The sequence below is a fragment of the Rhinolophus ferrumequinum genome, chromosome 10, assembly GCF_004115265.2.
Source record: "Rhinolophus ferrumequinum isolate MPI-CBG mRhiFer1 chromosome 10, mRhiFer1_v1.p, whole genome shotgun sequence".
NCBI lineage: Eukaryota > Metazoa > Chordata > Mammalia > Chiroptera > Rhinolophidae > Rhinolophus > Rhinolophus ferrumequinum.
The window spans coordinates 61,428,239-61,444,599 of record NC_046293.1 but is presented as its reverse complement, the minus strand read 5'-3'; the positions used below and the strand labels follow the sequence as shown (position 1 = coordinate 61,444,599).

The window sequence follows — 16,361 nt, the reverse complement described above, 5'->3', positions numbered from 1 at the left end:
TCGCGAAGCGAGCCGGGTCCGAGTCCCGCTGCCCCCCAAACCCCGAGTCACCTTCCCTATCACTCCATCCCGCCTCCCCGCCTGCACTCCCGAGTGCCGGTCAGCCGAGCGGCGCCGCACGCTGGGAGCGGGGAGAGCGGCCCTCGTCCTTGTTGCCGTCGGTCTCCGCCACGGCGCAGCGCTAACGCTGGAGACGGAGCTGGCCGGGACCAAGCGCCTCTCGCCGCTCCGCGTCCCCTAGCACCTTCTCTCGCGTGGCGCCGGGCCGGCAAGCTAGCATAGGCAAGCAGGCGGGGTCAGCGCCCCAGGAAAGGAAGGAGCGCGAGGGCCCGGCCAACGCCGCCACCGCCGTCGCCGCTGAGTCAGCGCGAAGCGCGCTCCCAGCGTCGGTGCCGCGCGGGCCAGCGCCAGCAGCCTCATGGAGAGAGCAGACGGCAGCCGGCAGGCTGGGGCCGGGAGCCTACAACTCCAGCATGCAACGTGCAGGCGGTGCTTCCGGGCGGCGGGGCGCACACGCGCTCCCAGGCGCTCGCCGGGAGGTGTGGTCGCTCGGGCCTGTGGTGCATGCTGGGATCCGGCCTGAATCCTGCTGGGGGTGTTGAACCCAGTCCCTTCTGCGCGGGGTCCGAGCCTCGCGGGTGGGCTTCGTCAGTTAGTTGATAGATTAGAGTCCCGAGATCCGGATGACGTGGTCCAAACCACGTATGAGTCGGTTGTTTAATTGCTGTTCCGTGGTCCCACATGTTACTACTCATACTAGCGACTAATTACTTTATACTTACTCTATACTCCGATGAGCGCTTCAGCGTTTTAAAGTGAAATTTTTGAATTTCACTTTAAACGTACTAATATTTCGTCCTTTGTGAAAAGAAGAGCATTCTTAGGCAATCTTAGTCGTAGGTTCTATGCTACTGTTAACTTTGTTTACTCATTCACTGATTTATTAATTTATTAATAAAGCCTCGAGGCAGTATAGGCTCACGCTGCCTATATTCGAATCCCAGCACCCCGTTCACTAGTTGTTGACCTCAGTTTCAGGCATGGTACATAATCTGTTTCTATTTACTCATCTGTAAAATTGGGATGATTAAAATACTGACCTCTAAGTGTTATTGTGAGGATTGAGTTAATACGGGTGTTTGGCACACAATAAGTAATTGATACTTAGGTTTCACTGTTGATTATTCAATAAGTGCTGAATACAGACTAGGTTGCAGTCACTGGGACTACAGTGAAGAACAAACAAAAGTTGGAGGGAGGAATGGGAAGAGAAGTAGAATAAACTTAATGTAACAATGTAACAGCTACATTTATTTAGCAACCCACCAGGTACAAGACACTGCACCAGCTATTTCATATACAAAGTTATTTTGAATCACTTTTGCATCACAGTTTGCAATTTCCTCCTTCAGAATGTCAGACTAGGATTGCTGTCCCTATCCATTACATTGTATTCCCTGAGTCTAGTACAGTGCCAGACTAGTTACAAATCAGTAAGTGAATAATTGCGTGGATGCTTATTACATTAGCAGTGTAGGTCAACTGTGCACTATGGAGGTCAATACTAATCCTAGTCTGAGTGGCTCCAAAGGCTTTAACATGTTCAGTATATCGCAATGCCTCATCTTAAAGAACATCAAAATACGGTCTCTTACAGTTACTGTCTTTATTTGCCCTTTTCATTTATAAGTTCATTTTGTGGATTCTTCATATGTTAAGTATCATATGAAGCTTATTTACAGCCTATTTAGTATCCACAGCTTATCTACCATTGACTTAGTAACACTGACCCTTTATGGTAGCTCAAATACCTAGGATTTTAAAAATCTCTTTCAGTTTTGTAAACTCACATTATTATGGAATAAAGAAGTACATGGAATCCAACTGAAGAGGACCTGAAAGGGATATTAAATTTGACCATTCCGTATTCTGTTCACCAGTCCATGAGGGGATGGGCAGTTTCTCATCTAAGACTAATATAAAATGCCAATTGTGCATTGTCAACATTTTTCATCATTTATTATGTGTTCTAAGTGTTCAGACATTAATCTTCACAACAACTCTATAAAGAATTATATGCTTCATTATGGTTTACAGTATGCCTTCATATATCTTTTCTACTTTGTTTGGTCCTCTTAACCTTGTAGGGATAGAGCAGGTATTATCATCATCACCATTTTTAATTTACATATAAGGAAACCAAGGAGGATCTGTTTTAAGTAACTTATCCTAAGTCACATAACTAGTAAATTGGTAGGCTGGAGCCCTAGACTCATGATTCTACATGTAAACCAAAATTAAATTTTAGACTAATAAAGAATAAAAAGCATTTATTTGAATAAAAGGAGCTGCAGACCTGAAGACACAGATTCAAGGAGCAACCTACATTGTGTTCCACCAGGACAAAGGGGAGGCTGCCTTTGAAAATTCCCACCCAGGTTCCCAATTAGGTCTGTTTTATGTAAATGAAGTACCCAAATTTGTACATTTCTGATTGGTCCGAATTTAGCAGTCCTGATTGATCAACAATATGTTTCCTGATTGGTTGTTATGGAGCGGTTCTGATTAGAGGGGACAGGTCTTAGTCCATTTGGTTGAAAGACGAAAACAGGAACTCCTTTGTAGTTGTTGACTCAGTCTAGGAAGTCTAGAGTTCAGTCTGGCGCTCTTTCTGGTCAACAAATGGCCACTAGCCTGTTATTATTTATAAAATTGGAGCACTCAGTTAACCATGGGGAGTCCATCTCAGCAGATAAATTCCTCCTCGGCGTTCACGTCAAATAAATCTTTCTTCTCAAATAAATCTTTCTTCTTGGGGTCCACATTCCTCCTAGAAATTCTCTCCTCTCTTGACTTCCGATCCTATCTTATCCTCACGCTCCTTTTGCCTCTTCATTTTCTTTACCACACTCCCATTTTTGCTCTCTTAACATGTCTTCCCCAAAGCTGTGTAGAGGAGCAGACTTTGTCACCCCAAAGCATGTCTCTTTGGCATAAGGATTATTTTAAGCTGCTTATTTTTAAGAAACAGCACACTGGAGAAGCCCTGAAAACCAAGCAGAAGTTACTCTTTGTAAAAAACTTTTACAAAAAAACTCTTTTACATTTGTAAGGGAAATCTCCATTTGCAAGGGTGTACCTGGAAGAGGAGGATGACTCAATCTCTAGAAATGTATTAATAGAGAAGGCAAGGATTTAAATCTGCGTAACTTTACTCTTGTGTACCGTGCTTTTCCTGGTAATATCCCATAACTGATTCTCCTGATCCCCAACGTCTTTTATCTTTAGCTGAGGATGATATTTAAGGTGATGACTTCCACTATTTTGACAAATAATTTAGTTCTTCTGGGTTTCTCCCATCTATACAGGAGGTATACATGTCACTAAACTTTCGTTCAATTTTCTCCTGTTAATGCCTCATGTCAATTTAATTCTTAGACCAACCTCAAGAACTGAGAAGGGAAAAGAAGAAATTCCCCCCTTCCCTATATCTGCCTTCATAGCCATTTGGTTTTCTGTTTTCTGCACTGACTCAGTAATTATCTATTTCTACAGTTTCAACATTTCACATTCATCTATGAAGATGACCTCCTGTTCTCTACCTTTGATTCTAATAGTTCGTACTTTCAACTTGTGTTACCAGACCATCACATCTATCCTTTCTATTCCTTTCCTTATTTCCTCTATCATAGATTAGACCTTCAAAGCTTCTCTCCCGGACTTAATGAAGCAGCTTCATCGAAGGAAATTTATCCATTACTTGAGGGTTATCTCTAGGTGGTAAGGTTGCAGGTGATTTTTATCTGCCTTATACCTTTTTGGATTAAAAAAAAATTCTCCACAGTGACTACATAGTACTTCATAATCAGAAAAAAACAACCAAAAACTGTCTAGACAACCTACTGAATGAGAGAAGATGTTTGCCAATGATACATCCAGTAAGGGGTTAATATCCAAAATATACAAGGAACTCTAACAACTTAATACCAAAAAACAACAATCCAATTACAAAATGGGCAAAGGACCTCAATAGACACTTCACCAGAGAGGACATACAGATGACCAACAAATATATGAAAAGATGCTCAACATTACTAATTATCAGGGAAATGCAAACCAAAACCACAATGAGACATCATCTCACACCTGTCAGAATGGCTATCACCAAAAAATCAACAAATAACAAGAGCTGGTGAGGATGTGGAGGAAAGGGAACCTTTGCACACTGTTGATGGGATTGTAAATTAGTGCAGCCACAATGGAAAATAGTGTGGAGGTTTCACAGAAAATTAAACATAGAGCTGCCACATGACCCAGAAATTCCACTTCTGGGTATTTATACAAAGAAAACAAAAACACTAATTCAAAAAGCTATATGCACCCCTATGTTCACTGCAGCATTATTTAGAATAGCCGAGATATTGAAGATGTCCATCGATAGATGAATGAATAAAGATGTACACACACACACACACACACACACACACACACACACACAATGGAATATTACTGAACAACAAAAAAGAATGAAATTTTGCCATTTGTGACAACATGGATGCACCTAGAGGGCACTATGCTAATTGAAATAAGTCAGACAAAGAAAAACAGATGTTATATGATTTCATTTATATGTGGAATCTAAAAAAACAAAAACAAATGAATAAACAAAACAAAACTGAAACAGACCCATACATATAGAACAATGATGGTTGCCAAAGGGGAGGAGGATGAGGGATGAGTGAAACTTAAAAAAGAATTAATTTTTAAAAATTAACTATAATAAAAAAAAAAAAGAAATAGTTTCATTCACTCTTTGAGCATGTATTGAATGCTACCTCCCTCATAAAGCGTTTCCAAATTTCCTCAACCAGGCTTCTTTGATCATTTCTTTGATGTTGCTTGTGTTTTTTTATTTTAACCTCTCATGTCATTAATATATTTTAATGTATTTTTGTACTAAATTTGTGTGCTTGTCTTACTCATCTACTAGTTAATTCTTGAAGACTGAAAATAAGTCTTATCCTGATTGTGTTTATGGACAATAACTTCTGGGTAGATATTTGTGAAATGTATTAAACTGAATCAAAAATAATAATTGTGAGCTGATAACTACTGAGTCCTGTATCAAATTCTCTTCTTATGCTTCATCTCAATGCTTGTTAAGCCTAGTGACCTTGTCACCAAAAACTCATTCATGATGGGTTTCTTGGCAGAGAAAGAAGTTGGAAAATAGGTCAGGTACACTGTCTTTATTAGTTCTAGTCCAACCACTGGTTTCTTTTAGAGGAAATGGGTGTGAAGCAGGAAGCCTGAGGCAGAATAGAGCATTATAGCATTATTTAGTAAAAGAAACATATTTTTTTTAATCCCAAGCACTTGCATGGTCCCTTAGACTTCATTATAATGACATGTCTCCTCCATATGTCAGTTGATTGAGAATTGTAGATATTTACATGATCAGTATACATTAATACTAAGTAGAAACATAGAGATTCTTAAAACAGATACCTTTAAATATTCAGGTTCTATTTACTTACTACAGATTTCAAGTATCTTTCTATATATACTGTCTAGTTTCAAATTGAGAGATGGGACACTTGGGATCCATAGACCCACTGAAGGGTACTTCTAAGTACGAAATCTTTCCAAGGTCCTTATGACCTATGGCTCACCGCTCACTTCTCTACCAAAAATGTGACTAAAAAAAAAAAACACAGTACAAATGCCTTCTGTTGTTTGTATCATGTGCATGTAGATGTAGATTAGATTTTTGTCTTTTCCATAAAGTTTTAATCTAAAATTTAAAAAGTTAGGCTACCATATAACAAAGAAGAATTTGATATTACTTTGTAATGGGGAACCAAATGACTATATATGTACAAGGAAATCACGTATCTGTTCAGTTTATTTAAAAAATTTTTTTTTCCCAAGTCAAGTTGTTGTCCTTTCAATCTTAGTTGTGGAGGGCGCAGCTCAGCTCCAGTTGCCGTTGCTAGTTGCTAGTTGCAGGGGGCACAGCCCACCATCCCTTGCGGGACTCGAGGAATTGAACTGGCAACCTTGTGGTTGAGAGCCCACTGGCCCATGTGGGAATCCAACTGGCAGCCTTCGGAGTTAGGAGCATGGAGCTCTAACCGCCTGAGCCACTGGGCTAGCCCCTGTTCAGTTTATTTTTAAAACACTTATATAGTGTTTAAACTCAGGTACACTTTGTACTCAGGTAACTTTTCTAAGTACTTTAGAAACATTAATTCTCATAATACTGTATGGGGTTGGTACTATTACTCCATTTCACAGATGGGGAAACTGAGAGATTAAAGTAACTTGTCCAAGATCATTTAGCTACTGAGTGTGAGAACTGGGATTTGAACCCAGGGTCATTTGACTCTATACTCCTATACTCATAATAACTGTCCTCTCAAACTAATTGAATTGACCATCCTTCGACCAAAGGCTACTCTGTTCTTCTGGTGAAAGGTTCTCCTGGTTAAGGAGAGTGCCTTTGGGGATTATTAGTTCCAGGTAAGTAATGCTCCTTTTTTTTTTTTTTTTGATAGTTTATCAAGAAACGTCTATTAAGTGCTTGATTACACAGGATCCATAAGAAATGCTTCTTGAGTTTGGACAGACTTAGAAATAAGGAGTAGGTGCCCATCTGGGGTATTTTATGGTAACTATCCACATAATATTTACCAAAGATAAGGGACTATGTCTATACTTTCACATGTCTATAGTGCTTTTACAATTCATAATTCATTCCCTTTGCTCCATTCACCAACTCTTTGGTTGGCAGAGCATATATTCAAAGTTTCATTTTAGAGGCTCAAAAATGTTAAGTGACTTTCCAAAATCTCAAACCGTGAGTAGCAGGGTTAGCACTCTAATCCAGTTCTCCTGACTCTAATCCAGTGATCTTTCTCCTATATTAAACCTCTTTCCTGCGCCATCTGAACATTTGCTGTTACCTTGGCAAGAGTGCAGAACACTGAGTGCCTGCAAACCATGATACTACCCTTCTCTGTGTGCCACTAAATTAAAAGTTAACTGAGGTCACTTTAGTCATCGATCCCTTTGTCAAATTCCCTTCTTCCTGTGCTTCATCTTAACGTTTGTTAAGCCTGGTGCCTTGTCACCAAAAGTTCATTTATGATGGGCTTCTGGGCAGATGAATCAGGTATGCTGTCTTTTCTGGATGTTCAGAATGTCCAGTCATTCTGTTTCTCTTAGTCCCAGGGAGGGGACAGGAAGCCTGAGAGCCACTTATGGCAGCCTGGAGTGAGGCCTTTTCTGGTACTTGGACCTCACGGTCTACCTCTGATAGAGCCATTTGCCTCTCAACAGCTCTTGTGAGGTGTGGGTTATTAAATATTTGGCAAAGGTAAAGGGCCTTTGCCTTCTGTTGGTTTGAGGCAACAAATTTGGTCTTGAGTGGATTAATAGGGAACAGGTCTTTATTTTAGAGGAAATAGTCAGCCTCTAGGGTTCACTTTTCATCCAGTAATCAAGTTATGAAGAGTCATGTATGATCAGATTCTAAGAAAACTTGAATTAGGTCATTTAAGATTTTGTCAGCAGGTGGCACTGCTCTCCGTACTTACCAAATACAGTCTCTCCAAGAAATACTGTTCCTAATTCTTTGCGATTGAGCTCCTGGAGCTGTTTATCCACACACCAGACATTTCTCCTCAGTTCCTGTTTGTAGCAGTTAGTCTACAATATCTGTTCATGCTTTTTCATTTATTTATAACCCTCCTTCCACAAGGATTTGAAATTGTTTACAACATACAGTGTACAATAGTAATATATGAGGAAAAGGAGACCATGACTTGCAAGAAAGAATGTCATAATTTGATTCTGGGTTACAGGTAGCGGGAGTACATACACATACATACACACACGCACACACACACACATTACTAGGTCTTGGGGTGAATGGGGAGGGAGAATGCCCTTTCTAGGACATGAAATTAAAATGAAAGTTCTCACCTAGGATTATTGGAGGCACGTTTCTGCTGTACTCTTCTCATGTGTCTCCTTTATAATGTTATTGCTGTTGTCAAATCTACGCATCACTTTCATTACCCTGCAGCCTCAAGGCTGCACAATCAGCATTCCTAACCGATAAGCTTCCATTTTCCAAGATGCAGGCCTCACCCATTTATTCATCCTACACAGAACGCGCTCCGACAGTCTACATACAAGACCTTGTCCTGAGCCTTGGGACCGCAAGCACGTCCATTAGGTAGGTAGTCTTGGGTGTGCCCAAATCAATTTACGATAAAATCCCCTTCTCTGGAGAGCTTTTAGCTAGTTGGAGAAAGAAGACCTACATTTATAGTCATTACAATTAGAGAGCTATTCCAGGCAATGTTCTAATCAAATGCTCACTCTTTGTGATGCGCCTTGATCGGGTTCTAGGATTGTTCTGCTTATATAAAAATAAATTGGTAAATCCCATCTCATTCAAGTTTCTTACGCAAAACCATATTAAAACTGCGGCTTCAATACAGTCTGTAAGGAATGGCGTGGTGCGCACTAGCTAGGGTAGGCTGGAGTGGGGGCTGGCTGGGCGAGCCCCTCGGGATCTCCGCCACGCAGACCCCGGGTACTTGGCGGTGATTAACCTGAAGGGCCAGTCTCACTCCGCCCACTGTTGTCGGAGGTTGGGTGACGATTGGGGGCGGGGCCGGGCAGGGGGCTCCAGGGAGCCAACCCCGGGAGTCAGGCTCCGTAGTTGGGGGCCTGGCTTCCCGTGCCACCAAGAGGTGGCAGCGGTCGTACCACCGGCTTTGTGGCGTGCGCGGGTTCCACCGAGGGTGGCGTGGAGGCGGGGCCGGGTACAGCCGTCCACCGCGCCCCGCACTCGGCCGGGCCGCGGGTGCCCCGCATGGCCAGCCCGGCGGGGTCTGGCTTTCCAGCGCGCACCAACAGCCGCCTGGACGCGTTCCTGCGGAGGCACCTGGCCCCCGAGGTCTACGATGCATCCGCGCCTACGAGCCGTGCATTGTGGCGTCCGACTCCGAGAAGCACACCTTGAAGTACGTGGTCCTCAGCGACCGGCTCATCTACCTGACTGAGAACCCGCCCAAGTCCATCCGGCGAGTCGTGGCGCTGCGGGACATTGTGGCCATTGAGCTGGTGAGGAGCGCGAGCGGGCAGGCGGACTCGCGACAACCCCCTCCTTGGACCCCCCAATCCCAGCCCTCCTACCCCTGGACTCCCGTACTCTAACTTACTTCAGTACTAGCAGCCACATAGGGAAACCGGATTGCTGTATGCAGTCCGAATAAAGAGGTCTTGCCGGTTCTCTCCGTGTGTACCGGTCAATCCCCGTGTCCCAAGTAGGGCTACAGATTTGAGAACATAGCTCTCTATCAAAAGTATACTTGCAAGTCATTCCTTCGTTCATTAAGCACCTACCAGGCACTGCGCTAGATACTGAGGATGCAAAAATGAAATAGGGCTCCTTCCTAGAAGCTGTTGGTGGAAGAGGCAGAAAGTCAACAGCAATGAAATAAATGCCATGTGGTAAGTGCTGTTAGGCCTTGTTGCCTTTTCTATCTCCAGCACTTAGAGCGTGTTAGGGGCTCAATATGAATGAATGAATGAATGAATGAATGAAGGAATGAATGAATGAATGAATGTATGCATGCATTAAGGAGATGCCCACAGGATATCTGGCAATCTCAGGTGGGTCACTTGATCCAAACTGGCTCAGGTCATGCTGGAAAAACTTCCTAAAAGGCCTGTCATCAGAGTGGAGCCTTGAAGGAGATACAATCTGGCACAGCCACGCCCTGTCCCAGTTTTTAGTGTGCTGTTACTGTATCCCGTTCCTCCAGGAATAGATTTACCTTACAACCAGCAACAGATTGGAAGCAGTCTCCTCTCCAATTACTGTTTTTTTCCCTTTGTCTGAGCTGCTCTCCAGGTGTGTTCTTCCTTTTTCCACTGGGGACAGGTGTCTAGCCTCGGGTTTTTTTTCCCCCTCTTGTCTGAGTCACTGCGAACCCCAAGAGAGAGGCTGGTGAGACTCCTAATGGGCTGTTTTGCCAAGAGAACCATAGCTTGTTTGGAACACGTCTGTAAGAAAAGAATAAAATTAAATGAAAAAAATATGCTTTTTTTTTCCTACTTAAAATACATCTGTGGGATATCACTGCAAATTTATTTGCTTCTTTTTCTATTTTGAGTAAAAGTCGGAAGTAAAACTACCTTTTTCCTCACTGCCACCATTTCATTATCTAAAATGAAAAAAAATAAATTTACCTTACCAAATGTTGTAAAATACATTAAATGCTTAGCTTCTTCTAGTATCTGGTAAACACTTGGTGTTCTGACAAAAGTAGTAACTTTAGGATATTGTTACTCTTCTCAACAAGAGACAGTAAACATATTTCAGGAGTTGTTATATATCTTTCCTTTTGAGCTGTCAGAATCTGAAAACTACGGTAAACATCCCTAGGCCCCACCGCCCCCAGCCAAAAATTCTACAAAAGGCATACCAACTTATTTGGTCATGTTTTATGTACCAAATTTACCTGTCGGGCATACAGAAGAATGTGCAATGTCTATAAAAGTGCTAAACAAGTCTAAGATTTCAGGACTATTGACAGACTAAATGTCTATCTTGCCCAATACAGTTTAACTTTGGTTAAAGTTCTGGCAGGCAGATTATTGGCCCCCAAAAGATATCCTCAGAACCTGTTAATATATTACATGGAAAGCGAATTCAACTTGCAGATGGAATTAAGATTGTTTGCTATTATACTTAGGTGACTTTAAATAGGGAGATTATTTTGGATTATCTGGGTGGGCCCAATGTAAACAACAGCATCCTTAAAAATGGAAAAAGGAGGCAGAAAAAGGGTCAGTGGCAGAGTGGTGCAGCTTGAAGACTTACTGGTTTTGAAGGTGGAAAGTGGCTACAGGCCGAAGAATGTGGGCAGCCTCTAGAAGCTGGACAAGGCAAGGAATCAGGTTTGAGCCTCTAGAAGGAATGCAGTCCTGCTGGCACTGATTTTAGCCCAGTGAGAACCGGTTTCAGACTTCTGGCCTCCAATACTGTAAGAGAATACATCTGTGCTGTTTCACGCCACCAAGTTTGTGGTAATGTATTCATATAGCAATAGGAAATGAACACAGAAGGATTCCCTATTATGGTGTTTTTAAAATGGGTAATTGTTTGAAAAAAAAAATTGCTTCAGTGAGAAATATAATCATGCCAAGCACAAATTCCTTAACAAACTCTTATTTCTGAGTTTTTACAAACTAGTTCTAGGGTTAGGATTATAGTTTGGTGACTTATATAATCTCCATAGGATGTGTGAAAAATGGGTGTGCAGAATTAATAACCACAGATGTAGTGGACTAGTCATCCCCCTATGAGCACTCTGTCCTTTTTTAAAAAAACTTCTACTCATTTAAGTGTGTTTTTTCCAGGACCCATCAGCTCTACGTCAAGTAGTTGTTTCAATCTAGTTGTGGAGGGCACAGCTCACAGTGGCCCATGCGGGGATTGAACCAGCGACCTTGGTGTTAAGAGCCCACGCTCTAACCAACTGAGCTAACTGGTCACCTGTGAGCACTCTGTCCTTCCTTAATACCACAATGTGTAGAATGTTCCTGATTTCTGTGTCATGTCTCATGCAGTTGTCCTCCTGTCAACTCCATGATTTCAATCCAGGCAGCTTTGCTTTTTACAACCAGTTCCTCCTTCCTTGAAAGATAACTTTACTTTCTACTAGGGGGCTGTCCTCTTTCTCAGGCCATCTCTTTAGATAGGCTTTTCCATTCTCAATGGTTTTCTCATTTTACAGTACAAGTTTGTCTTCTTGTTATTTCATTTTCAGTTAGCTCAGGTTCCCCTTCTGTCTTTGTTTTTATTATCATGTCAGTAAAACCCCTAAGTAAACCAGTCCTTTATTTCTCTGGGCCCCTTGCTCCACATCAGGCAGGATTCCTCTATTTAGTTCATGTCACTTGTCACAGTTACCCTTCAGAAAAAAATTGTGCAAATATACACATAAAATTCCATTCTCTCCCTAAGAGAAAAACAATTGAAGGTAACAGCAACGAAAAGACTAGAACTGGGATTGAACACAAGTGAGATTTCCTTTCCATCAAAGATGAGCTTAAAGTGCACGTGGAGATCTCAGTAGGTGTTTGATATGGTTCATCTCCTACAAGAGTTTCTCAGGTTGTGTGGGCAGAGCTGTTATAAAAGGCTGACGTTTTCCTTAAAAGTTACTTTTGACATTATTCTCTGGAGTTCTGCTCTTGTTGTATGCACCAAAACACTATTCTTCCCATGCTTCAGTGGAGGTGGGTGAGAGAAGGTCAGAGAGAATTTCTTAACATCCACCTTTTCCTCAGATTCCTTCTGCTTAAAATATTCAGTATTCCAAGGTGGCATATTTTCAGGTAGCATGTTCTGAACCCTGTCACTTCTAAAATATATCCAACTGTGACCTTTCTAATGCCCTTTTCTGGTGCTCCTTGTCCAGCTTCTTAACTAGACTACTGAAACTGCCTCCAAACTGATTCCTTTCCACATTGCAGTTGGGTTCTCTTAAAATGTAAGTTGTAAATTAAATTGTCATTCTTCTGTCTGAGAGTCTCTGAGCTCGCAAACTCCTTATTACCTATAAGAGCCTCTGTGACTTGACCCCTCTCTCTGACTGACTTCCTATCATTCTTCTCTGAGCTCTTTATGCTCTCCCACCATGCCTCAGTGCCTTTGCACTTGCCATCCTACCTGGAACACTCTTCCTTCAGATCCACAGAGGGTTGATTCCTTCTTGTCAGTTGTGTTTCCAAATTCAGCATCATCTCCACAGGGATGCCTTCCATGACCACCTGGTCTAAAGTACCATTCCTCCGTCACACACTTATCATATCTGTTTGTTTCAAAGCACTTATCACTGTCTGCATTATGAGATTAACCTTTTTAATGATTCATTACCCATCTTCCATTGTAAATGCAGGCTCCCTGTCCTATTCATCCTGTGACACTGTACACTATATTCCCTGATACATAGTAGATGGTGAATAATTATTTGTCAATTGGAAGAATAAATGAATGAATGGATGCTTAGGTCCATTATACACTCTACCTCTTAGCAAGGGAGATCATATTTCCTTATTTTCAAGTATTGAGGAACTCTGGAGACTTGACAGCTCATCACACTGGCCAGAATTACACAGCCAGTAAGTGGCACAACCAGAGTAATTCTCACAGGTCTCCTGAGGCTCAGGTTCAGCTCTCGTCAAGCTCCTTTTGTTTTTTATGATGTGATTCCTATATTGTTTACCTGTGTCATGCATTTTGAGAGGTAGTGAGAGTTATGTAAGATGAGACCATATTATGGATGCTTCTTTTCTTCTTTAGCTTTCTTTCTCTATTTTGACTCATTTGTAATATTTCAAAGCTCTCACTGTAGGAGGCAGAAAGAGGTGACAAATGCTTACCATCCATTTTGGCTTCTTCTTAGTAGTTTGTTCACATAGAATAGTTTGAAGATTGCATTCAAGTCTGAGGAACGCCGTAAGGGCAGGCATTTCGTTACTCTGATTCACTGCTGTCTTCCCAGTGACTAGAATGACAGTATATTGGTCAGGATAGTTTAGGTGAAGCTGCACACTAACAAACAAGCCCAAAGTCTCAGTGCTTTAGCACAACATAGAGTCGATGTCTTATTCAAGCTACTTGTCTATCATGGATTAGCAAAGGGTTCTCCATCTTAGTCACAAGATATGTGACACCTAGTCACACATCTTGGTATCAAAGGCTCTCTCTCAGCACATGCTTGCTTAATCACCGTGACAAGAGAAATTAACTCAGCAAATTATATACTGGGTTTTAAACTTCAACCCAGAGGTAACATACGTCATCTCTCACATTTTACTAGCCAGAGTCAGGCTCATGGCCACACCTAGCCTACAAGGGGGCAGGAGAATGTGATCCTATCATATGTGCATTCCATGTGTCTGGAAGAGAGAACAGGAATATCTGAATGGCCCTAAGGCCTACTTCAAATTGCTGACATTTCACTGAGGGCATACTGAACGTCACCCAGCTGCTGTTCTAAATCCTTAATTTGGAACTTCTTTATCCTTATAACAAGCCCAGATAATAATGTTAGCTGTTTTTACAGTTAAGGAACCTGAAGTACAGAGAATTTGAGCAGTTTGCCCAAGGTCATCCACTAGTGGCATGAACCAGAATTTGAACCCACATAGTCTGGCTTGACTGATTATCCAGAAGACTCTAAGCTCTTTGAAACAAACTCTATCTTATATTTTGTATGTTTCAATTCTGCACTTTGCAGTAAGAACTCAAAAATATCCATGATGAATTGAACTGAAAAAAATTGAAACTAGATAACCAACTGCTGAAAGCTTAGGGTTCTTTTGTTCTCTGAAATTAAAGCTGATAGAAAAAAACCTGAATCACAACTCTGAAACCAAGACTAAGGGATAAGGTAAATACGGAATTGTTAATAAAATATTGGAAAACAAGAAATAATCTCCTTGCACTTTGAAAGTAGTATTTTAATATAAATAAGAGTAAATAAGTTCCAGTAGCAAATACAAATATGGATAAAGAAGACATAGACACATTCATGCTGACATATTCTTAGAGATTTTTAGTCAAAGAAGTTAGGGATATTCTCAGATAAAGCCTTATTCATTTGAGATAATAACAAAAAGGAGCATTCTCTTCTCTCCCAAAATGCCCCTTGCTGCTACCATCAGAGACAAATACTAGCTGAGTGGACCATGAATCTGGCTCAGTATTGCATTCCTGAGGTTCTTATGAACAATCAAAGGTCATTAATTATAGAAGATGTCTATTGGATATGTATTATGTGCCAGCCTTGTGTCAAACACTTTAAACGGATTATCTCATTTAACTTTCTTCTATAAGGAAGGTAATATTCTCTTTTTTTATAGATGAGAAAACTGGCACAGAAAGGGTAACTACTTGCACAAGGTCAGTGTATTCAGGAAACATCTGAGCTGAATGTAAACTTCGGTCTTTTGACCTCAGAGCCAGCATTCTTTCACCACTATGCACATAGTAACAACTGGCCTTCTGCGGACTTGTGGTATTTCTTTAAAAGTTCCTAGGTTTTGCAATAGGAACAGCATCGTTACCTCAGTATGCAGAGCGCATAGTTCCTGGGCAGTGGTTGTCAGGAAGGAGGGGATGAAGGGGTAAACACCTTTTTTATTCTCCAACACCATCTCTCTGTATTCAAGGTTGTTCTTCAAAGCTGAGACTGGTGTCATTGCTGCTGAGGGTCAAGGACAGGTTTGGCTGAGAAGACCCAGGTGGGATGTAGCATCCTTTTCACCAGGCCAAGCCTTGAAAGCTTTTTCTCTTTCAGTCTTTCTTAGCTGTGGCTCGTGGCTCTGAGGCAATGATTTTTCAAACCTAATATTGAAATAGTCTAAGGAGCCTCCAATATTATGATGAGGCCGTGCCCAATTCTCCAAACTGCTACTTTCTTTTGAAATATGTGGGTGGATCATTCATGCCAGCAACAGTCATAGATTACAAAAATAGCTCATCTACTCAGACTACCTTAGGGATTGGTGCGCCATAGCCTAGGTAAAGTATGATGGAAAACACACACACACACACAAAAACCGCCTGGTGGAGACTGCAATGAGTTGAATTATGACAGTGGAAGGATTTGCCAAATGCTCAATGTAAAAAATAGCTTCTACTTAGGAGTAAGCTTATGTACAGTGTGACATAGGTAATTGCTAATGTAATTGAGGGAAATCCATTTAAGATATCTCCATATATTCATTGGCCACTTCATCAGTAAATTGAATCTTTTGGGTTTACCATTGCTCCTCCTTCATATTCCCTCTGAAATACTCCTAGAATAGGTAACTCGTTAATTGCAATTTGAGTGAATTAATTTATTACTTGCTTTCCTCTCTTTGTGAGACACTGTAGAGTTAGAGCTTGCTGTACAGAAAGAAAGTTAGGTCTTGAAAGGACCAAGGAAGTTGAAAGATATCTCACAATTTAGCACTTTTTGGGTCTTATTTCCACGATCTAATGTCCCATTAAGTAAAGTGATCTCCAAACTGCAACCCAGACCATGAGATCTACCTTCAGTTTCTCCCTTTTCACTTTTCCTCTGGTTTATGTTTTTCTTCTTTCTACACTGTAAAGTTCTGTTGAACAGATGTTACTTTCCTATGGAGCATTCTACCAATGTTTTGAATTACTAGGGACTATAAATTTATAAATGAATAAACAGTGGTTACCTGTTTTTGAGTATCTCATAATTTGGAGAGGAAGGCAAGCAGAGGGGAAAGAAGAAAAACAGTTACAAGCA

The 16,361-nt window shown here is 41.3% G+C and overlaps 2 protein-coding genes, 1 long non-coding RNA gene and 1 other non-coding gene across 7 annotated transcripts in view; 1 reads left to right on the top strand and 3 right to left on the bottom strand.

Annotated features, from left to right (window-relative positions):
• Positions 1-458, bottom strand: part of XPOT (exportin for tRNA) — a 33,127-nt gene extending 32,669 nt beyond the window's left edge. The window contains exon 1 of the mRNA XM_033116358.1: positions 52-458. The gene's annotated coding sequence lies outside the window, so the exon portion shown is untranslated. The remainder of the gene's footprint in view (positions 1-51) is intronic.
• Positions 459-1,260: 802 nt separating this feature from the next.
• The window catches only part of LOC117029076 (uncharacterized), a 98,106-nt gene continuing 83,005 nt past the window's right edge, over positions 1,261-16,361 (bottom strand). For 2 of the 4 annotated variants that reach the window (XR_004424178.1, XR_004424181.1), the window contains exons 5-9: positions 16,291-16,304; positions 13,471-13,595; positions 10,904-11,064; positions 9,855-10,083; positions 1,261-3,046 (exon numbers count right to left, since the gene is read on the bottom strand). This is a non-coding gene — a long non-coding RNA (uncharacterized LOC117029076). The remainder of the gene's footprint in view (positions 3,047-9,854; positions 10,084-10,903; positions 11,065-13,470; positions 13,596-16,290; positions 16,305-16,361) is intronic. The other 2 variants (XR_004424179.1, XR_004424180.1) reach the window with 1 other exon arrangement.
• Positions 8,009-16,361, top strand: part of C10H12orf56 (chromosome 10 C12orf56 homolog) — a 69,804-nt gene continuing 61,451 nt past the window's right edge. Inside the window, 2 exon segments of the mRNA XM_033118059.1 lie at positions 8,009-8,981; positions 8,984-9,138. Coding sequence (XP_032973950.1) covers positions 8,888-8,981; positions 8,984-9,138 — 249 coding nt within the window. The 5' untranslated portion in view covers positions 8,009-8,887.
• Positions 11,504-11,576, bottom strand: TRNAK-CUU (transfer RNA lysine (anticodon CUU)). Its single transcript has one exon. It is a non-coding gene; the product is annotated as a tRNA-Lys (tRNA).